The sequence below is a fragment of the Drosophila erecta genome, unplaced genomic scaffold (assembly GCF_003286155.1).
Source record: "Drosophila erecta strain 14021-0224.00,06,07 unplaced genomic scaffold, DereRS2 tig00000000-arrow-pilon, whole genome shotgun sequence".
Lineage (NCBI taxonomy): Eukaryota > Metazoa > Arthropoda > Insecta > Diptera > Drosophilidae > Drosophila > Drosophila erecta.
The window spans coordinates 6,413,005-6,435,972 of record NW_020825194.1 but is presented as its reverse complement, the minus strand read 5'-3'; the positions used below and the strand labels follow the sequence as shown (position 1 = coordinate 6,435,972).

The window sequence follows — 22,968 nt, the reverse complement described above, 5'->3', positions numbered from 1 at the left end:
CTTTTTTCAGTTTTCAAATGGTTGCGTAAGCGCGCGCATTTTCTTTCGGCTTATGGTCACCCTGAGGAATTTATCGCCAGTTGACCAGATGCCATCACTAGTCGAAGATAGGCGACTTATCGATAGGCTTTAATTGCTATCAGTTTTGGTATTATGGACGGAATGGAAGGCGGTACACTCGCAATATAAACATCCAAATAACAGCCTGTAAACCCTTCGAAAATTTCCATAAAAAAAGAAACAGTGCAAGTTCCGTGAAGCCAAACCAACCAAAGTGATGTAAAAGAAGGAAGTGAACGTCTCAGGAATTGAACAAAACACCAAGGATTACGAACAAAGATGTCCCTCGACCAATTGCCACTCCCCCTGCTCAACGAAAAGCTGCCCCATTAAGCTACTGAAATGCAGTAAAAAACGCACAAACAACTGTTAAAACACCACAACAAGATGACCCAGAAGCCAGGCGAGTGGGCCAGTGCCCTTTTGGCCCGTTTCGAGGATCAGGCAAGTGTTTTCAGATGGCTTTTCCGCAGTTGCGTTTCTCGCAGGCGAAAAAATGTACCTGCTGCTCTGCCTCTTCCTCCCCCATACATGCTCACTGCGACCTTGCGAGTGTGCGTGCCTCACCCGCTCCGTCTGTGTGAGCTCTCAATCAAATGCGGGAGAGAGCGAGATAGCAACAATAACAAAAACACCGGTTCCCGCATGAATGAAGTGGAATTGAGCAATCAATGGTTTACTCTTTCAGCTGCCAAACAGAATCGGAGCCTATGGCACGCAGGCCAGGATGAGCCAGGACCAACTGGTGGCCTGTCTGATCCACATATCGCGGTACCGCTTCTCCCTGGTCATATCCGGCCTCACCAAGATGCTGCAAAGGGTCAATGAGGCGGTATGTAGTCCAAAAACCTCTCCACAGCCTCTACATTGAGTATCCTCTTAAAAGATACGTGCCTACTTCAGGGGGCGGGGATACGATTAAGTTAAACTACTGAAACAAAAACTCCATTGCAGGCACTTCAAAATCGCCATGAGCCAGAGCGTTGCTACTTCGAGTCGCTAGTCATCATACTGACCACTCTGGAGCGCTGTCTGACCAACCAGACCAAGGACACAGCGCGTTTCGAGGAGGCCATGAATGTGAAGCTGCTGCTGCGCGAAATCTCGCAGTTTGTGGATGTCCAGAGCGACAGCAACCCGAATGCCGCCCAGCTCAAGGCCCTGGCATCCAAGGTGCTTTTTGCCCTGTCCCAGAATCACTTCTCAGCGGTGTTCAATCGCATATCGGCGAGAATTCAAGAGCTGACATCCTGTTCCGAGGAAAATCCGGATTACAACGACATAGAATTAATTCAACACATCGATATGGATATGATAAAGCTAACCAAGCTGCTGCAAGGTAAACCAAATACTTTAATGTTTCGAAAAGGTTTTAACCTTTTTACATTTCCAGAAACCATCACAAAGTTTCGATCGAAGCGTGCTCCACCTTTGATTTTGCTTTACTCGCTGGAGAAGGCTATTTGGAACTGGATTGAGTACCATCCACAAGAGTTCCAAGACCTGCAGCGAGGAACCAATCGAGATATATCCACGTAAGAGGAATGACAAAGACAATTTTAAAGACAAATAAATTGATTCTGTTTCGTTAAAGCTGCTGGGAACCCTTGATGGACTTTGTAGAGTACTTTAAAACCGAAAACAAAAAGAGCAAAACTCTTGTGTGGCCGCTTCAAATGCTCTTGCTAATATTAAATCCCTCTTGCCTCGAAGCCGTCGTCAACGAACTTCAGCAGTCGGAGAAAGAGAAAGAAAAGGACAAGGAAAAGGTTGCCTCGAAGTCAGCGCAATCCACTTCTAGGGACAAGGACTTCTCGGCCAAGCAGTTCATCGAGAGCATCAAGAGAGGCTTGGGTCAGCACTCACCATCGAAACAGGTGACCGAATCTGCTGCAATCGCCTGTGTGAAGTTGTGCAAAGCATCCACCTACATCAACAACACCGACTCCAATAATGTGGTCTTCAAGCTGGTGCAATTCTTTATCAACGATCTCAAAGCACTGCTCTTCAATCCAGCCAAGCCCTTCTCTCGCGGACAGGGTTACAACTTTGCAGATATCGAGCTGATGATTGACTGCTGGGTGTCGTGTTTTCGGATTAATCCTCACAACATCGAGGCGCTAAAGGTTTGCCTGAATTTATCCTCGCCGCAGGCTTACCATTTTGTAATTGTGTGCTCTTTGCTAAGGTAATTAATTTGGGTAATTCTATAAATCTTGTATGACTAATCCATATATACTTCCCATTATAGGTTGGCTCACATATACGTCGACTTCCGTTTGCAGAACAAGAACCCCTTCCGCATAGTAAACCAACCCAGATTGGCTTGGTGGCCACAGACGGATGTGGTGCACTACCGCTCTGCTGAGCTAAGAGCTTTGTTTACGGATACGCTCAACAAGGCCACCCAGGGTTATATAGCCCACACGCCACTGCGCTATATAACCTCCCTGACACTCAAATCTAAAGATACGCAGAAAGGTTTAACGCGCGCCGAAGAGGGTCCAGCCCACAAAATGTTATTGCTGCTACTCGTACGGCTAATTCATGCTGATCCCACGCTATTGTTAAATGTGAGTTCTTAGATTCTTTTATCGCTCATACACTCATTTAAAAAACATTGTCTGTATTCTAGACACAAGGAAAAGTAGCGCATGAAGTGCAGAGCTCTACTTTGGAGTTGATCAACGGTTTAGTTAGTTTGGTGCATCAAACTACCATGCCCGATGTGGCACAAGAGGCTATGGAGGCGCTGCTGGCTCTGCACGCCCCGGAGAAAATAGAGGTTTGGAATCCAGAGGCTCCGATCAATACGTTCTGGGACGTTAGCTCCCAGGTGCTGTTTTCAATCTCGCAAAAGCTCATTCAACACCAAATTGCCAATTACACTGATGTCTTAAAGTGGCTACGCGAGATCCTTATCTGTCGGAATACGTTCCTTCAGCGACACAAGGATTATGCACATGTGGGAAGTCAGATTGCCATTTGCAAGCAGGCTCACATTAAGATGGAAGTCGTTTTCTTCATGTACCTGTGGAGTGTCGATTTAGATGCGGTGCTGACATCGCTGTCGTGTTTTGGATTGCTTTGCGAGGAGGCAGAGATTTGTTGCAGTTCCGATGAATTAACAGTCGGCTTTATTATGCCGAATTATCACATTTACCAGGAGCTGGCTCAGTTGTCCACATGTGAGTTTTTATTAAATTCATAATCTACGCTTTTGTTATTTAAATTTCCATTTTAGCTGCAACGGACTCTCGCATTTGTTTCTTTGACAACACCCACGGCAATGTGCTGAGTCGTCTTACACTTCAAAAGCGCATTATGACCCTATTGCGCAAGATCGAGCACTGTGTCCATGGCGTTCAGCCCGCCTGGGAGGAGACCTTTCGCAACTGGGAGGTATCCAGCAAGGTTTTGCAAACGTACCCCAAATGTAAAGGAGAAGATGGCCAAGCAGAGGTCTTCCATCGGGGCATGGGCAAGCGGCGAGCGAGTCACCAAAGCTCAGAGCACGATCTGGAGGAACAAATCAACGAATGGGCCAATATGACTTGGTTTTTACTAGCCTTGGGTGGCGTCTGCCTTCACAAACGCAGCAGCAGTCGTCAAATGCTGCTGCAACAATCGCAGAACAATGCTTCTTTGGGCTCACTTGCTCAAAACTCTCTATACTCAAGCTCCACAAGTTCCGGACATGGCTCTCTGCACCCTAGCACAGTTTCACTATCCACTCTTCCCCCAGCACCGCCACAAGATGTCAGCTATTGTCCTGTAACACAGTAAGATGATATATAATTTTAACATGCCCACTTCCTAACCTTTAAATGTTCATTATAGATTCGTGGGCCAACTATTGCGCCTGCTGGTCTGCAGCAACGAAAAAATTGGCCTCAATATTCAGAAAAATGTGAAAGAACTGGTGGGCGAGGAGATGTCCACCCAACTATATCCCATACTCTTCGATCAGGTTAGAGCCATCGTGGAGAAGTTCTTCGATCAGCAAGGCCAGGTGAACGTCAATGTGACCGACATCAACACGCAGTTTATCGAGCACACCATCTACATAATGAAATCGATTCTGGATCCCAAAGCTAACAAGGATCCCAACAACGATCAACCATCGCCCTCGGAACATTTAGGTGTTACAAGCATCGAAGGCATGATGCTAGGAATAGTGCGTTATGTTCGTCACCTGGATATGACTGTTTATGCCATTCGAATCAAGACAAAATTGTGCCAGCTTGTGGAAGTGATGATGAAGCGACGCGACGATCTCGCCTTTCGTCAGGAGATGAAGTTCCGGAATAAGCTTGTTGAATACTTGACCGACTGGGTGATGGGCACCTCCCATCAGATTGCACCGCCCAGTTCGGCAGATGCCGCTATTCTCACAAACACATCCCTCATCTTTCGCGATCTAGACCAAGCCTGCATGGAGGCAGTGGCAGCACTGCTTCGGGGCCTTCCCCTTCAGCCTGAGGAATCGGATCGAGGCGATTTGATGGATGCAAAGAGTGCGCTCTTTTTGAAATACTTTACCCTATTTATGAACCTGCTGAATGACTGCATCGACAGCTCTGAGGCGGAAAAGGAAATGAATAATACACCACTATTGCCTCCGCGCCCTCGAATGGCAGCTGGAAAACTGACGGCTCTGCGAAATGCCACCATCCTGGCCATGTCCAATTTGCTGGGTGCCAACATTGACTCTGGCTTGATGCACTCCATCGATCTGGGCTATAATCCAGATTTGCAAACCCGTGCCGCTTTCATGGAGGTGCTCACTCAAATCCTGCAACAAGGCACCGAATTCGATACCTTGGCTGAAACTGTTTTAGCTGATCGATTTGAGCAACTGGTCCAACTAGTTACAATGATCAGCGACAAAGGAGAACTTCCCATAGCCATGGCATTGGCCAATGTTGTGACTACATCCCAAATGGACGAGTTGGCTAGGGTTCTGGTTACCCTATTCGACGCCAAACACCTGTTGTCGCCCCTCCTATGGAATATGTTCTACCGCGAGGTTGAGGTCTCAGACTGCATGCAGACACTCTTCCGGGGAAATTCTTTGGGCAGCAAAATCATGGCCTTTTGCTTTAAGATATACGGTGCGAGCTATCTGCAAATGCTGCTTGAGCCCCTAATTCGTCCACTTCTGGATGAGGAGGAGGAGACCTGTTTTGAGGTGGATCCAGCTCGCCTGGATCCGACAGAAGACATTGAGCAGCACAGGAACAACCTGATTGCCCTAACCCAGAAGGTGTTTGACGCTATTATCAACTCGTCGGATCGTTTTCCCCCGCAGCTGCGATCCATGTGCCATTGCCTGTACCAAGTGCTAAGCAAACGCTTCCCGAATCTGCTACAAAACAATATCGGTGCTGTGGGCACAGTCATCTTCTTGCGGTTCATCAATCCCGCCATTGGTAACATTATATAACTATTTTAGAATATCTTTTATTAATATTCGCTTTGATTTCAGTTTCGCCACAGGAATTAGGAATCGTTGACAAACAGGTGCACAGCTCGGCAAAACGAGGTCTTATGCTAATGTCCAAGATCCTTCAAAACATTGCTAACCACGTGGAGTTCTCCAAGGAGCAGCACATGTTGTGCTTCAACGATTTCCTGCGCGATCATTTCGAGGCAGGGCGACGATTCTTCATACAGATTGCATCAGACTGTGAGACCGTGGATCAGACCTCGCACAGCATGAGCTTTATTTCAGATGCGAACGTATTGGCCCTGCATCGCTTGCTGTGGACGCATCAGGAGAAGATCGGCGACTATCTGTCAAGCAGTCGAGATCACAAGGCTGTAGGAAGACGGCCCTTCGACAAGATGGCTACTTTGCTAGCTTACCTGGGACCTCCGGAACACAAGCCCGTGGATTCGCACATGATGTTCAGCTCGTATGCACGCTGGAGTTCCATTGACATGTCTTCGACCAACTTCGAGGAGATCATGGTCAAGCACCAAATGCACGAGAAGGAGGAGTTCAAGACCCTCAAGTCGATGAATATATTCTACCAGGCCGGGACAAGCAAATCTGGCTATCCTGTCTTTTACTACATAGCAAGAAGATACAAGTAAGAGAATCACAGATTATATCTATTTAACTTAGTAACCCTATTTTCGTTTTTAAGGATTGGAGAAACGAATGGTGATTTACTGATATACCACGTCATACTCACGCTGAAACCATTCTGCCACTCGCCCTTCGAGGTGGTCATCGATTTTACACACACCTGTTCGGATAATCGGTTCCGTACCGAGTTCCTGCAGAAGTGGTTTTATGTCCTGCCCACGGTAGCTTACGAAAATGTCCATGCAGTGTACATCTATAATTGTAACTCGTGGGTGCGCGAATATACCAAGTTCCACGATCGCATTCTGGCACCTTTAAAGGGAAATCGAAAACTTTTGTTCCTGGAGTCGCCCAACAAACTTACTGATTTCATCGACGCGGAGCAGCAAAAATTACCTGGAGCAACTCTTTCTTTAGACGAGGACTTAAAGGTATTTAGCAACGCGCTGAAACTCAGTCATAAGGACACCAAGGTGGCCATCAAAGTTGGTCCCACCGCATTGCAAATAACATCTGCAGAAAAGACAAAGGTCCTGGCTCACTCCGTGCTCCTGAACGATGTATACTACGCCTCCGAAATTGAGGAGGTGTGCTTGGTGGACGATAACCAGTTCACCCTGTCTATAACCAACGAAAGTGGCCAGCTTAGCTTTATTCACAACGATTGCGACAACATTGTTCAAGCCATCATTCACATCCGAAATCGATGGGAGCTTAGTCAGCCGGACTCCGTGACGGTTCACCAAAAGATCCGGCCAAAAGATGTGCCGGGAACGCTGCTGAACATGGCGCTTCTCAATCTGGGATCATGTGACCCCAATCTAAGGACTGCTGCCTACAATTTGCTGTGTGCTTTAACCGCTACTTTTGATCTGAAGATTGAGGGTCAGTTGTTGGAGACCCAAGGTCTTTGCATACCCTCCAATAATACCATATTTATCAAGTCCGTTAGCGAAAAGCTGGCCACCAATGAACCGCATCTGACTCTGGAATTCCTTGAGGAGTCCATTCAGGGCTTCCAGCGCAGCACCATAGAGCTGAAGCATTTGTGTTTGGAGTACATGACACCATGGTTGAAGAACCTGGTCAAATTTTGTAAGTCCAACGATGACTCCAAGAAGCTGAAGGTTTCTCAAATTTTGGACAAGCTCATCAATTTAACCATTGACCAAAAGGAAATGTATCCCTCAGTGCAGGCCAAGATCTGGGGATCGATTGGACAGATTCCCGAGCTGATCGACATGGTTTTGGATAACTTTTTGCATAAATCGATCACATATGGATTGGGATCACCACAGGTAGAGATTATGGCTGACACGGCAGTGGCTCTCGCTTCAGCGAATGTCCAACTGGTGTCCAAAAAGGTCATAACGCGGATATGCCGAGTCATGGACAAATCCTGCACAAATCCGACGCAATATCTGGAGCAGCACATGATGTGGGACGACATTGCCATTCTTGGTCGATACCTGCTCATGTTGTCCTTCAACAATTGTTTGGATGTGGCCACATCGGTGCCATATCTATTCCACACCATTACGTTTTTGGTATGTTCAGGATCCCTGTCTATGAGAGCCTCCACTCATGGCCTTGTTATCAACATCATTCACTCGCTGTGCACATGCACAAATCCCTCCTTCTCAGAGGAGGCGCAGCGAGTTCTTCGACTGTCTCTGGATGAGTTCTCACTGCCCAAGTTCTATCTACTCTTCGGCATCAGCAAGGTTAAGTCGGCTGCAGTTACTGCTTTCCGCTCCAGCTGCCGTCACCCTACAGATAAATGGCTGGGAAATGAAAGAGTTACCCAACCTCTGCCCGCCGATCGGGAGCGTTTATCACTACCATCGCTAGAGGTTATCACGGATGCCCTGCTGGAAATCATGGAGGCTTGCATGCGTGATGTTCCGGACTGCGAATGGCTCAACACCTGGACCTCTTTGGCTCGCAGTTTTGCTTTCTGCTACAATCCAGCGCTACAGCCTAGAGCCCTCATAGTTTACGGATGCATCAGCAAGAGTGTTACTGACCACGAAGTTAAGCAGTTACTTCGCATCCTGGTTAAGGCCCTCGAATCTTTCAACGATCTCATTCTGATCGAGGCGCTAGTAATGTGCTTAACTCGCATTCAACCACTACTCCGGCCAGAGTCGCCTATTCATCGGGCCCTCTTCTGGGTGGCCATTTCGGTACTGCAGCTGGACGAGATTACCCTGTACGGCGCTGGACTAGCTCTGCTTGAGCAAAATCTGCACACACTGAAGTCACAGGGCTGCTTTGATAAGAAGGAGACCATAGCCGAAGTCATGATGAAGACAAGGGAGAAGCTGGAGTGGCATTTCAAGCAACTGGATCACGCCGTGGGCCTCTCCTTCCGCAGCAACTTCCACTTTGCCTTAGTGGGACATTTGATTAAGGTATGTTTATATCCGTTACTCGTAGAGTAAAAAGGTATACTAGATTCGTTGAAAAGTATGTAACAAGGAAGAAAGCGTTTCCTAGTCGAACCGGCCATGTCTTTCTGTCTGTCCGTATGAAAAAAATTAAGAAATGTCCCAAGGCTGAAGTTCCGCAGTCCATAACTCGACTTATATTAATCGGATTTTGAAGTGGCATACCTCTAAATGTTTCTGGAGCAATTCTCTAAAAAACTGCATTCAAATTTGGAAATTTATTTTTTTTTAATATTTTTGTAATTTTTCTGATGTTATGATATTGTACAAATTCAAAAGTGTCCCAAGGCTGAAGTTCTAAAGTCCATAACTCGACTTATATTAATCGGATTTTGAAGTGGCATACCTCTAAATGTTTCTGGAGCAATTCTCTAAAAAACTGCATTCAAATTTGGAAATTTATTTTTTTTTAATATTTTTGTAATTTTTCTGATGTTATGATATTGTACAAATTCAAAAGTGTCCCAAGGCTGAAGTTCTAAAGTCCATAACTCGACTTATATTAATCGGATTTTGAAGTGGCATACCTCTAAATGTTTCTGGAGCAATTCTCTAAAAAACTGCATTCAAATTTGGAAATTTATTTTTTTTTAATATTTTTGTAATTTTTCTGATGTTATGATGTTGTACAAATTCAAAAGTGTCCCAAGGCTGAAGTTCCAAAGTCCATAACTCGACTTATATTAATCGGATTTTGAAGTGGCATACCTCTAAATGTTTCTGGAGCAATTCTCTAAAAATCTGCATTCAAATTTGTAAATTTATTTTTTTTAATATTTTTGTCATTTTTCTGATGTTATGATGTTGTACAAATTCAAAAGTGTCCCAAGGCTGAAGTTCTAAAGTCCATAACTCGACTTATATTAATCAGATTTTGAAGTGGCATACCTCTAAATGTTTCTGGAGCAATTCTCTAAAAAACTGCATTCAAATTTGGAAATTTATTTTTTTTTAATATTTTTGTAATTTTTCTGATGTTATGATATTGTACAAATTCAAAAGTGTCCCAAGGCTGAAGTTCTAAAGTCCATAACTCGACTTATATTAATCGGATTTTGAAGTGGCATACCTCTAAATGTTTCTGGAGCAATTCTCTAAAAAACTGCATTCAAATTTGGAAATTTATTTTTTTTTAATATTTTTGTAATTTTTCTGATGTTATGATATTGTACAAATTCAAAAGTGTCCCAAGGCTGAAGTTCTAAAGTCCATAACTCGACTTATATTAATCGGATTTTGAAGTGGCATACCTCTAAATGTTTCTGGAGCAATTCTCTAAAAATCTGCATTCAAATTTGGAAATTTATTTTTTTTTAATATTTTGGTAATTTTTCTGATGTTATGATGTTGTACAAATTAAAAAGTGTCCCAAGGCTGAAGTTCTAAAGTCCATAACTCGACTTATATTAATCGGATTTTGAAGTGGCATACCTCTAAATGTTTCTGGAGCAATTCTCTAAAAAACTGCATTCAAATTTGGAAATTTATTTTTTTTTAATATTTTTGTCATTTTTCTGATGTTATACAAATTCAAAAGTGTCCCAAGGCTGAAGTTCCAAAGTCCATAACTCGACTTATATTAATCGGATTTTGAAGTGGCATACCTCTAAATGTTTCTGAAGCAATTCTCTAAAAATCTGCATTCAAATTGGGAAATTTATTTTTTTTTAATATTTTTGTAATTTTTCTGATGTTATGATATTGTACAAATTCAAAAGTGTCCCAAGGCTGAAGTTCTAAAGTCCATAACTCGACTTATATTAATCGGATTTTGAAGTGGCATACCTCTAAATGTTTCTGGAGCAATTCTCTAAAAAACTGCATTCAAATTTGGAAATTTATTTTTTTTTAATATTTTTGTAATTTTTCTGATGTTATGATGTTGTACAAATTCAAAAGTGTCCCAAGGCTGAAGTTCTAAAGTCCATAACTCGACTTATATTAATCGGATTTTGAAGTGGCATACCTCTAAATGTTTCTGGAGCAATTCTCTAAAAATCTGCATTCAAATTTGTAAATTTATTTTTTTTTAATATTTTTGTCATTTTTCTGATGTTATGATGTTGTACAAATTCAAAAGTGTCCCAAGGCTGAAGTTCTAAAGTCCATAACTCGACTTATATTAATCGGATTTTGAAGTGGCATACCTCTAAATGTTTCTGGAGCAATTCTCTAAAAAACTGCATTCAAATTTGGAAATTTATTTTTTTTTAATATTTTTGTAATTTTTCTGATGTTATGATATTGTACAAATTCAAAAGTGTCCCAAGGCTGAAGTTCTAAAGTCCATAACTCGACTTATATTAATCGGATTTTGAAGTGGCATACCTCTAAATGTTTCTGGAGCAATTCTCTAAAAAACTGCATTCAAATTTGGAAATTTATTTTTTTTTAATATTTTTGTAATTTTTCTGATGTTATGATATTGTACAAATTCAAAAGTGTCCCAAGGCTGAAGTTCTAAAGTCCATAACTCGACTTATATTAATCGGATTTTGAAGTGGCATACCTCTAAATGTTTCTGGAGCAATTCTCTAAAAAACTGCATTCAAATTTGGAAATTTATTTTTTTTTAATATTTTTGTAATTTTTCTGATGTTATGATATTGTACAAATTCAAAAGTGTCCCAAGGCTGAAGTTCTAAAGTCCATAACTCGACTTATATTAATCGGATTTTGAAGTGGCATACCTCTAAATGTTTCTGGAGCAATTCTCTAAAAAACTGCATTCAAATTTGGAAATTTATTTTTTTTTAATATTTTTGTAATTTTTCTGATGTTATGATGTTGTACAAATTCAAAAGTGTCCCAAGGCTGAAGTTCTAAAGTCCATAACTCGACTTATATTAATCGGATTTTGAAGTGGCATACCTCTAAATGTTTCTGGAGCAATTCTCTAAAAATCTGCATTCAAATTTGGAAATTTATTTTTTTTTAATATTTTTGTCATTTTTCTGATGTTATGATGTTGTACAAATTCAAAAGTGTCCCAAGGCTGAAGTTCTAAAGTCCATAACTCGACTTATATTAATCGGATTTTGAAGTGGCATACCTCTAAATGTTTCTGGAGCAATTCTCTAAAAATCTGCATTCAAATTTGGAAATTTATTTTTTTTTAATATTTTGGTAATTTTTCTGATGTTATGATGTTGTACAAATTAAAAAGTGTCCCAAGGCTGAAGTTCTAAAGTCCATAACTCGACTTATATTAATCGGATTTTGAAGTGGCATACCTCTAAATGTTTCTGGAGCAATTCTCTAAAAAACTGCATTCAAATTTGGAAATTTATTTTTTTTTAATATTTTTGTCATTTTTCTGATGTTATGATGTTGTACAAATTCAAAAGTGTCCCAAGGCTGAAGTTCTAAAGTCCATAACTCGACTTATATTAATCGGATTTTGAAGTGGCATACCTCTAAATGTTTCTGGAGCAATTCTCTAAAAATCTGCATTCAAATTTGGAAATTTATTTTTTTTTAATATTTTGGTAATTTTTCTGATGTTATGATATTGTACAAATTCAAAAGTGTCCCAAGGCTGAAGTTCTAAAGTCCATAACTCGACTTATATTAATCGGATTTTGAAGTGGCATACCTCTAAATGTTTCTGGAGCAATTCTCTAAAAAACTGCATTCAAATTTGGAAATTTATTTTTTTTTAATATTTTTGTAATTTTTCTGATGTTATGATGTTGTACAAATTCAAAAGTGTCCCAAGGCTGAAGTTCTAAAGTCCATAACTCGACTTATATTAATCGGATTTTGAAGTGGCATACCTCTAAATGTTTCTGGAGCAATTCTCTAAAAATCTGCATTCAAATTTGGAAATTTATTTTTTTTTAATATTTTTGTCATTTTTCTGATGTTATGATGTTGTACAAATTCAAAAGTGTCCCAGGGCTGAAGTTCTAAAGTCCATAACTCGACTTATATTAATCGGATTTTGAAGTGGCATACCTCTAAATGTTTCTGGAGCAATTCTCTAAAAATCTGCATTCAAATTTGGAAATTTATTTTTTTTTAATATTTTGGTAATTGTTCTGATGTTATGATGTTGTACAAATTCAAAAGTGTCCCAAGGCTGAAGTTCTAAAGTCCATAACTCGACTTATATTAATCGGATTTTGAAGTGGCATACCTCTATATGTTTCTGGAGCAATTCTCTAAAAAACTGCATTCAAATTTGGAAATTTTATTTTTTTTAATATTTTTGTCATTTTTCTGATGTTATGATATTGTACAAATTCAAAAGTGTCCCAGGGCTGAAGTTCCAAAGTCCATAACTCGACTTATATTAATCGGATTTTGAAGTGGCATACCTCTAAATGTTTCTGAAGCAATTCTCTAAAAATCTGCATTCAAATTTATAAATTCATTTTATTTTTTAATATTTTGTATTTTTTTACTTTTGCACTTCCACTAGATGAGTAACGGGTATCTGATAGTCGGCGAACTCGACTATAGAATTCCATCTTGTTTAAACTAACATTAAGTGAAAATATTCTTTATCTACGGATATCATACTTTTCAGGGCTTCCGCCATCCTACACCTACGACCGTCTCACGCACCTCTCGAGTGCTGACGATGCTTCTGGGCATTATAGCCAAACCCCTGCATCGAGACAAGTTCGAGGTAACACCGGACAGTGTGGCCTATTTGACTGCGCTGGTGGCAGTCTCCGAGGAAGTCCGGTCAAGATGTCACGTGAAACATGCCCTTCCCCGCTGGCCAGCCGATCTTAGTAATAGTGTGGAAAACGGAGAAGCATCCGGCGGAGTGCAAGCTGTTAGTTAAAAGAAAGTGAAATCATATGGACCAATGACATTTGGACGTTTCTTATAGATTGGACTGCCCCTGTCACGCCGCCAAAAAAGTTGGGACATCCTGGATCAGTCCGCTTTGCAGTTTGCCCGCCAACACAAGGTGCCCACTCTTCAGGTGAGCTTATAAGATCTAAGCGATCTGTAATTCCCACTTGTTCGAAATTCGCTGTGCAAAAGTTGTTATAACCATCTGCTATGATAACTTTTGGCTATCTATTTGAGTTTATATATTCAAACCTATATATCCCATCTACTATGTAATATCAACTATCTATCGAGATCAGCCGTTGCATAACTAATAATCGTTCAATGATTTTTTCTTTTCTCTTTTTATGTTTGATTTAAATATAAAAAACGTTACATATCACAATGTATACTCGTTGATACCATATTTTTGCCATAATCTGCCTGCCGAATCTTACATATAATTGGTGCTTGTAACTCTCATCAATATCGATATTACTATATGTCCTATATGAACTCTAAACTTGTAACTGCCACCTGCCACTTCTACTACTACGCATGAACATTGTCATTTGATTTACGTTTGATTTGGTTACCAAAACCCGCTAAAACTACAACTCGAACATCAACACTGCAAAATCAACAACCACCACGAACACAAAATTAAACTCCGTAGAACGCGCGAGTTTTGTTCAAAACTCAACGCTCATTCTCGGTGCCGACAACCAAAGATCCGAATAATGCAACCGGCATCGAAGAACGTCAGGTACTGCTCAACAAAACTTATCTCTTAGCTAAGACTAACTAACTACTACTCCACTAAATCCAATATGTTTAAGTTTGCTACTAAAACCCATTCTAAAATGAGGTCATTAATGTATCGCTGTAATGTCATTTAGTTTGGTTACACTTGCATGGCACTGAATGAAGGCAGTCAAAAAGCCATTCAATTCACTCTACGCATTGCCGAAATGCACATTTCGTATGTAGATCGTTCGTAGATCTTTCATCTTCACTAGTACTTTTTTACCATATCTGTGTGTAATTCAATATCACAACAATTTTATTACAAATCAATACGTATTTGAACAGGAACGCGGTTCGCGTTCGTCGGTGTCCAACGAGTCCAACGTACTGCTCGATCCCGAGGTATTACCTGATCTATCCATACAAGCCCTGGTGCTGACTGTTTTGGCCACCTTGGTCAAGTATTCTTCGGATGAGGGCGAAACGCGCGTTTTGTATCAGTATTTGGCTGAAGGATCGGTGGTTTTTCCAAAGGTGTTTCCCGTCATGTGAGTCTATACATTTCTATCCTCTTTCGAGAAAGGTTAATAACATTTTTGATTTCGTAGCCATTCACTGCTGGACCAGAAGATAAACAATATCTTGTCAGTGTCACACGATCAAGTGGTGCTCAACTCTGTGCAGAACATTATACAAAATATGCTGGCCAGCGAAGATCCTTCGCAGCAGCAGTTGCACTTCCTGCAGAGTTGTGGATTTGGCGGACTCTGGCGATTTGCTGGTCCCTTCACCAAGGTGGGTGCTTAACAGTGGGCATTCCAAGGTATCCAAAAGTTATGATTGAAATGTATTATTTTTAGTACAATATGATGGGCGAGTCTTCGGAGCTGTTTGTCAACTGTTTGGAGGCCATGGTTGAGACCTGTTTACCAGGCGACGAATCCGCGCCGGTGCCACCTTCCCCGCGCCCATACAACCTCAGCTCCAGTCTGAGTAGCCTGACCCTGGGATCCCCCACGGATAAAGGTTAGTATATGGTAGATTTGCTTTAGCTTTTGCCCAAGCCATACCGTAATGCATTGCTTTAACCAATAGCGTTTATTTTTCAATAGCAAGACCCATTGAATGAACACAGATTTTTACAAACAGTATTTACTCAAACTTAACCTTTTCTTTATATCACACCAATTGCGATATATAGCATTCTCATCGGAATCATTAGATTTTTATGACAATTGCCCAGGCAGCGTCAGCAGCCTGCGACGCGCCTCACACAGCAAATCACGCGCCAAACATCGAATTAACGACAGTCCATCACATTGAACGTTCCACAAGTAAAATACGAAAATATTCAAACTGCAACTTAAGACAAAATAAGAATAGCTGAAAACAATGCAACAAAATAACACCATGATTGGAAAACATATGTATTTCGTAGTTATATAAGCTTTGCCAAATGGAATTATTGTCCCAACACTCCAAGCGATTTCACTTTTGTAATATCAAACACAGTACCCAATATGCAAATTGTTAATCTCAAAAAGAAAGTCCAATGAAAATTACACAAGATAATGCACCATTAGCAAATTGATGTTGAAGATTTGAGAATTAAATTGATGATAAATCTGGTACCTTGAAGCATTTACAACATATTTTTGACATAATGTAGGTGAATTCAAAGCACCTTTTGTAGCGTAGAGTAGTGTTGTCATATTTGTTGTTCAAAAATTAAGGAAATTCAAATATAATTCACGATAGCTAAATTATAACAGAGATCCAAAATATATTTCTGATAAATGCATGCCAAGAGTATATAAAACTAATGCAATTAAAAATAGCTGACAACCTTTAGTTATCAGTAGCTCCTAATTTAGCTAAGAACAAATACTGGACACAGAAAATACATCAAGATTTTATATATTTTCATTGACAACTATATTTTATACGAGCCAATAGATATTTGAAGTAAGTCTAAGTAAATTTAATAACCTTCACTGCTTTTTTGCCCTAAATTTTCCTTCGACCCGCTTTGTTCTTCCCTCGATATGTTTATGCAAGTTTTGTCTTACTTTCAGCTGCATGAATAACAACTACAAACCCGCGCACTAGACGTACCACACTTATCGCAAAAGTAATGCGTTTCCTAAATCTGTTTAAAAAGTGCTTTTAGAGAACGTGAAAACCCCCACAGAATGTCGTACAAAATCATAGAATATTTATACAAATATATGTATGTATAGAATGTCCAGAAGCGATGGCCACTGAATGCGAAAGGAGGAAATGAACGCGTGAATTGATGTATGAAAACAGAATGTATATAATTGTATGTGTAGAAGGGAGTGGATCGAGGATACTGTAACCCACGTAGAAGAAGATATCGAACGGAAATATTTTTAAACAATTACCGAATGTACATTTTAATCTTTGCAACCCACAACTGCAACTAGGCACACCAAGTCCACCAGTTCCTCAAAGGATGACCGCGACCAGGCGAAACGGAGTTAACCATGAAAGCGATTAAAGGCAAAATCAAACGAAACGAATACATGAACAAGAATAACTTAAAGCTTTAAGACGGCGGCATGTTGCACATGTCGTTTGCATTACTTTGTATTATAGATGAATCTCCCCGCAGCAAATGTATCAGATGGCATTTATATATTTTTTTTCTATTCTATATAATTTTATTTTATAAACCAAGTTCACCTCTCATTAGTCCATACTAATTTATTTCATCAGCACATTTTCCAAGAAATTTCTAAAACACCAAAAACTAATCGACTTTAAGCTTAAAACGACCCAGTCCGCTTTAAATATAATTTAGTTTTAAGCACAAACAGAGATTTTAATCGAAATAGAGTTGATAAGCGAAATGAATCGAACCAAAATAAAAACTTACGAACGTTACACATTTGTACCTCTTATTAAACAATAAACGAAGCAAAATAGTACGTTACACTTACTTTCTAGCACATGGATTTTAAACTATATTTGGCGTTATCCGCAGTAAACAAGAACGTTTTTTTAACTAGATGAGCAAAAAAAAAAAATGGAACTGGATTCTATACATTATTATTAATCTAAATGTATATGTGTGTGTTGCTATATGTGTATTAAACGAATATGTATCTTTGTAAATTACAGCCACTTGAAGATATTTATGAAATGTTAATGTCCCAAATTTATCAATGTACAAGAATATCGAACAAATTAATATACTTTCAATTAAAATGTTTATTATATATCACAACGTTTCTTTTATTGGGCAAGTTTACAATTGCGAGCGATTTTTTCTTCTTTTTTATGATCCTTGAGCCGCCTCATCTACTTCCATAAGCAGGATGATTCATCATTGTCAACAGTTGATCCCTCTTTTAAAATCTTCCCCTCATGGAAATTGGCGCAATTGAAATCCCTGTTTTTGCATATGGCTGTCTTCCTTAAGTCGTCCCAAAACCCATATCAAAACATTGCCACGCTGATGATCTCAGAAACCTCCCCCACGAAGAAAACTGGAAACGAAATCAGTGCCATCAGATGTCAGCAAATGTCGCCAGTGCCTGGCTGCACTGTTTGTTAACTTCTCGATTTCATGGCTGCGATTGCAGCGACCCCGGGTCTTCAATTTGAACTGGAACTCACCCTCGGGCAGGTGGATTTCGTCAATGGCCGAATATCCGAGTACCCAATCTCGCAAAATGCGCCAAACAAGTGTCACAGCTGACCGAGGCCGAGGAAGCGGGCAACCGGCAGCAGAAGTGCGGCACAATCCCAATACTTGTGGGAATGTCTCCAGTACACTTTCTCACGATGCACATGCACATGCACCGACCGACCGATCGACCCATCGCAGCACCGGCTGCTTGCCGCTTGCCTGGGTGGTGCCGTTCCGTTGGTGGTGGTTGCTGCGGTGGTTGCTGCTGCTGCTGCTGCTGCTGCTGCTGCTGCTGCTGCTGATGGTGCTCCGTGCCCGTAAGTGTAACGCAATGTCGCGCCAAAGAGGAAATGGGGTCTGTGTGACTGTGCGCCAAAAGGGAAGAGGCCACACTGCAAGAAAATGCGAATTCTGAAATGAAAACATAAATTAAAGATGGACTACAAAGGCTTCGGTACGTAAAATTATTTATATTGTATTGTTTTTATAGCAGAGTAAAGCAAGATATATTATAGTTCCTGAAGAACTATTTATATATAAAATAATATATATTTATTTATATATTAAATAATAAACCCATTTAAAGCAAAGATAAACAAACTTTTCGCCCAGTGCACCTGCACGCACACAAGCAGAAACCCACACCCAAGTGCAACAATGGCACTGCCTCGACGAGATTGGCTCTTCGGCTTAAGTGAGGACGGCACGCATGGGGCACGGCTCTCTCTTCCCGAGGGGAGTGGGAACCAGGGAGCACGGATGGCTGGCAGGCAGGTCGAGGTCATGTCGATGCCGATGCCGATGTCGTGTGTGCGTGTGGTGCGCTGCTGGTGGTGGTGGTTGATTGCTCCGGCTCTTTCCTCCTGCTCTTCTGCGGAGACCCTTCTTCAGATTCAGACTGTTGCGCCGGCGCACGGCAACAGCACGAGGAAGAGAGACGTCCGAAGAGAGTGAGCTACTAGCTCGGGCGAAGATCCGAAGAACGTGTTATTGGACCCTAGTCAATGCACTGAAAAAAACTTTGAGGCGTTGTATTACATAGAATATACTATATTATACTATTATGAGCATGGTTGAGGATGCTTTGATTAAAAATCTTCAAATTAATGAAATATAATTACCCTATTTGTATTAGCTTACATTTTTTGACTTAAGATACTTTTGGCAAATGCAATCCTTTTTGCTTCCATTTGACATCAAAAAATTAACTTATATACTTGAAAAGTGTTTTTTTGAAAATATAGTTTGTGCTTGTTTGCTACAGCGTATAGATTTTGTTTTCAGTGCAAGAAGAGAGGCTCAGCGGCTTCCGCCCGATCCAATTTTTTTGATGTTGCACACGTGCAGCGCCGAGGGAATCTTGCCACAAGCAGAGAGTGACCCGATTGATGCTTCGTGCTGATCGTCGGCGTGTAGGAGCGTTGTGATCGCTGTGCGTGGTGGCAGTTAGGGGAGGATTTCGATTTCGCAAGTGTATGGCACCAGCAGCTACAAAAAGGATCAGCTTACCTTGCGGCAAGATCATTTCTCAAGTGACTACCGTGCAGTGCGGAGCGGCAGCAGCGACATCGCCACATCGCAACTTTATTTACAAACAAGCACAACACCAAATCAAAACCGACTATACACAATGGCCGTACAGGGTCAGAGATTTATGACCAAGACTCAGCATTACCGCAAGGTGACCAAGCCCCTTCTGGAGCGCAAGAGACGCGCCCGGATGAACCTGTATCTGGACGAACTTAAGGACCTCATTGTAGACACCATGGATGCGCAGGGCGAGCAGGTCAGCAAGCTGGAGAAAGCGGACATCCTGGAGCTCACTGTCAACTATCTGAAGGCGCAACAGCAGCAGCGAGTGGCCAATCCGCAATCGCCACCACCCGACCAGGTTAACTTGGACAAATTCCGGGCCGGATACACCCAGGCTGCCTACGAGGTCTCACACATATTCTCCACGGTACCCGGCTTGGATCTCAAATTCGGCACCCATCTGATGAAGCAATTGGGTCACCAGCTCAAGGACATGAAGCAGGAGGAAGAAATCATCGAAATGGCCGACGAACCAGTAAATCTATCCGACCAAAAACGCTCAAAGTCTCCGCGGGAAGAGGACATCCATCAAGGCGAAGAAGTCTGGCGCCCCTGGTGAAGGGCATTCCATATATACGCAACCAATTAACATTGATAGCTTTACCACTCAGTTTCATTGAGAAACAATCCAAGTTTTCCAAGGTCTAGTGTAAACATTTGCCTCAGAATCGTATTTAGTTGGTAGTTGATTTGATATGATGTGATGTTCCTGTGATAGTTCTTAAGTTCGTATTTTGTATTTGATCTCCCATAGGCTTACTGATTCATGTATTTAATTCACTGTAATTTATTTCATCATTGCAAGAGCTTCCCCACCGAGCTTCCAATTAGTCTCATTAAGAACACATTTTTATGTATGCTTTAAAATTATATTTTTGCTTTACACCATTATCTATAAGCCATGAACTTTTGAGTAATAAAATGAACATAAACTGAAACTGAAACTATAAAAGCATTATACATTTTGGACTATTAACAAAAGAGGGTGCTATACGTTTAATTTTCTTACTTGGGTTTTTCTTATTGTCAACCGGCTACTCGTTTTCAAAAATGAGCTTTGTAGTATGAATTGCTCGAAAACTATTTTTTCCACTTATTTTTATTCCCTCTTTTCTGAAAAATATTTTAAAATCAGACCTAATTGGCCTGATTTGTGAATATTGATATATTTTCTTGGGATGTTAATCATTCATATTTCTAAATACCAAATATCGTTAGGCTCTCCACTTGAATTCAAGACAATTGAACTCCCCACTCCTTTACAAATCCCTGCAATGCACCACCCATCCAGCCATCCATCCATCCATTACAAAGGTCCTGGAACGCGAGCAACTTACAGCCGAAAGTGTGTCCACAGCGAGCCACACGCGAGCAGCGCTCCAGGATCAGCTTCGCTGGCCCCTTTTACATGTCGGCTGGAGGGAGAGGCAGAGGTCCTGCCGGGTCAGGGGGATCGGGAAGTCGAACACACATTAAGCACACTCGACGCACACGAGCAATGTTCCCACAGGATCATAACAGCCGACCAACAAGTGCAGGATGCCGCTGTCCTTGTCCCTTCCTCTGCCACCAAACACGAACCCGATCCAATTTGGAATGCCAACGGTAAACAGGAAGTCGTCGAAGGAATCGCAACGCCTCGTCCTTATCCTTATCCCCATCCCCCTGGCGGAGATCCTCGCTATCGTGGGAACCCCAGAGGACCCCGATGAGATGGCATAATGCAGGCAGTTCATTATCCTTATGCCCCCCACCCTGCCCTGCCATAGTCAAATCATAACACACAAATCTAGACGGCACAAACGGCAGCTGTTCGCTCTGCAAATTCCCATGCCCATGCCCATGGCCATGCTCGGCTGCTTTTTGCGGGCAGGTGAGCGAGTCGATGTGAGAAACCGAGTAGGAAAGTGTTTCCCACGATCCTGGCAGCGATCCTGCTCCCTGGCCCGTTTGATAAGGGTGCCGGGGCCAACAATAAGAAATCGCCCGAACAATAAGGAGCGGTCTCAAGAAGCGGAAGGGTCGGTACCGAGCAACCCTCATGCCAGCACACGAAGCGTGTCCCCGTCCCTTTGGCTCCTCGAATGCCAGCACACACGACGACGGCCACGATGACGATGACGATCCCTTTGGCCCATTTTGGGGGTTGTTTCTGGCCAGCTATATAAGGTCGATCACCGAAGGTCTAGCAGCACACAACGTCTTCGACCGTCAGAGCAGCCAGAGCTCAAAGAACTCAGCTTACACCAAAAATACGAGAAGAACAAAAAGAAACACACAACATGTCTTCGCTACAAATGTCCGAGATGTCCAAGACCTATCAGTACCGCAAGGTGATGAAGCCCATGCTGGAGAGGAAGCGTCGTGCCAGAATCAACAAGTGCCTGGACGAGCTGAAGGATCTTATGGTAGCCACCTTGGAGTCCGAGGGCGAGCACGTCACCCGGCTGGAGAAGGCCGACATCCTGGAACTTACCGTCACCCACTTGCAAAAGATGAAGCAGCAGCGCCAGCACAAGCGGGCTTCCGGCGATGAGAGCTTGACTCCGGCGGAAGGCTTCCGTTCCGGCTACATCCATGCCGTCAATGAGGTCTCCCGTTCACTCTCCCAACTGCCCGGCATGAATGTCAGCCTGGGCACACAGCTAATGACCCACCTGGGACAGCGCCTCAATCAGATCCAGCCAGCAGAAAAGGAAGTCTTGCCCGTGACCGCTCCACTCTCCGTGCACATTGCCAATCGGGATGCCTACTCCGTGCCCATTTCGCCAATCTCCAGCTACGCCGGCAGTCCCAACTCCAATACCAGTTCGACCAGTCACTCCCTTTTGACCACCATCGATGTGACCAAGATGGAGGACGACAGCGAGGACGAGGAGAACGTCTGGCGTCCCTGGTAGAGGGGATTACTTCATCCCACTACAGAAAAGAACCAAGGAGAGATCATAGAAAGTAAAAGTCTTCCGGGTCATTGGATTTCCCCCAGTGTACTTCACCCTAGTTATAAGTAAACAACATACCACCACACAAAGCTTTAGATGAGGACGCGCAGTTCATGTGATAACTAAATAAATATTAAATTATATAGCTAAAATTAAATGATCACGACTTTTTCTACCACTATCCAGTGACTCACATGCAAATTACTGAGACACTCCCAGGTCTAAACTGTTGCCAATTATTTGCGGTCTAGAACGGAAACGCTAGAAACGCAATAGCACCTCTTTCTGTACTTTCTGTAACTTTTCGATCGCCCCACGGATGCACATACACGATCGTCGGACAAAAGAAAGCGAAAACAATGCCAAGGCCGAAACAAGGAGAATTAAGCAGAAGAACTAGAATGAAAGAAGCAGTCCAAAGCCGGGGCTACCGATGGGCCCCATACACTTAGCCATAACATGGCCTATATGGCATTTGGTTGGAACTCAAACACGTGTGCGGACAATAAGCGAAGGTAACAGAAAATATTTGAGTCTTATCTGAGCGTATCTAATCGAGTTACGACAATGTCGCTCAGACTTAGAAGAAAACAAATGGGCATTGGGTCGGGGAGGAACCCAAAAAATCCAACAAAATAA

The 22,968-nt window shown here is 42.0% G+C and overlaps 4 protein-coding genes across 7 annotated transcripts; 3 read left to right on the top strand and 1 right to left on the bottom strand.

The window, feature by feature from the left end:
• Positions 1-85: 85 nt before the first annotated feature.
• On the top strand, positions 86-17,380 carry LOC6554463 (neurofibromin). Of its 4 annotated transcripts, none has more exons than XM_001981686.3 (18): positions 86-504; positions 749-892; positions 1,015-1,399; positions 1,454-1,595; positions 1,655-2,248; positions 2,312-2,633; positions 2,696-3,248; positions 3,305-3,842; positions 3,901-5,492; positions 5,549-6,155; positions 6,213-8,568; positions 13,136-13,390; positions 13,448-13,543; positions 14,069-14,158; positions 14,485-14,687; positions 14,748-14,934; positions 15,000-15,165; positions 16,215-17,380. In XM_001981686.3, the coding sequence occupies exons 1-18, from the start codon at positions 448-450 to the stop codon at positions 16,220-16,222; spliced, it is 8,295 nt and encodes a 2,764-aa protein (XP_001981722.3). In that variant the 5' UTR covers positions 86-447; the 3' UTR covers positions 16,223-17,380. The 4 variants fall into 4 exon arrangements, with proteins under 4 accessions (XP_001981722.3, XP_026831880.1, XP_026831882.1 ...); XM_026976079.1 differs by having other exon boundaries at positions 15,341-17,184; XM_026976081.1 differs by lacking the exon at positions 14,069-14,158.
• LOC6554462 (probable serine/threonine-protein kinase DDB_G0277071) lies at positions 17,353-18,715 on the bottom strand. The gene is given in 5 exon segments (XM_026976083.1): positions 17,353-17,651; positions 17,782-17,972; positions 17,975-18,032; positions 18,034-18,186; positions 18,440-18,715. Coding segments are annotated over 4 exon segments (522 nt in total). The 5' UTR covers positions 18,580-18,715; the 3' UTR covers positions 17,353-17,651; positions 17,782-17,801.
• A 456-nt stretch (positions 18,716-19,171) lies between these two features.
• On the top strand, positions 19,172-20,331 carry LOC6554461 (enhancer of split mdelta protein). Its single transcript, XM_026976082.1, has one exon. It carries the CDS (start codon positions 19,425-19,427, stop codon positions 19,944-19,946), a length of 522 nt encoding a protein of 173 aa, XP_026831883.1. The 5' UTR covers positions 19,172-19,424; the 3' UTR covers positions 19,947-20,331.
• A 1,214-nt stretch (positions 20,332-21,545) lies between these two features.
• On the top strand, positions 21,546-22,411 carry LOC6554460 (enhancer of split mgamma protein). The gene has a single exon (XM_001981683.3). The coding sequence runs from the start codon at positions 21,670-21,672 to the stop codon at positions 22,285-22,287; it is 618 nt and encodes a 205-aa protein (XP_001981719.1). The 5' UTR covers positions 21,546-21,669; the 3' UTR covers positions 22,288-22,411.
• Positions 22,412-22,968: the final 557 nt, after the last annotated feature.

What these genes read in the sequence shown, in the direction of transcription:
- LOC6554463 (XM_026976079.1), top strand. Translation starts at nt 448, where the DNA reads ATGACCCAGAAGCCAGGCGAGTGGGCCAGTGCCCTTTTGGCCCGTTTC. An exon ending in TAGTGGGACATTTGATTAAG is followed by an intron (nt 8,569 to 13,135) that starts GTATGTTTATAT and finishes CATACTTTTCAG; the next exon opens with GGCTTCCGCCATCCTACACC. An exon ending in ACAAGGTGCCCACTCTTCAG is followed by an intron (nt 13,544 to 14,068) that starts GTGAGCTTATAA and finishes TAAACTCCGTAG; the next exon opens with AACGCGCGAGTTTTGTTCAA.
- LOC6554461 (XM_026976082.1), top strand. Translation starts at nt 19,425, where the DNA reads ATGGCCGTACAGGGTCAGAGATTTATGACCAAGACTCAGCATTACCGC.
- LOC6554460 (XM_001981683.3), top strand. Translation starts at nt 21,670, where the DNA reads ATGTCTTCGCTACAAATGTCCGAGATGTCCAAGACCTATCAGTACCGC.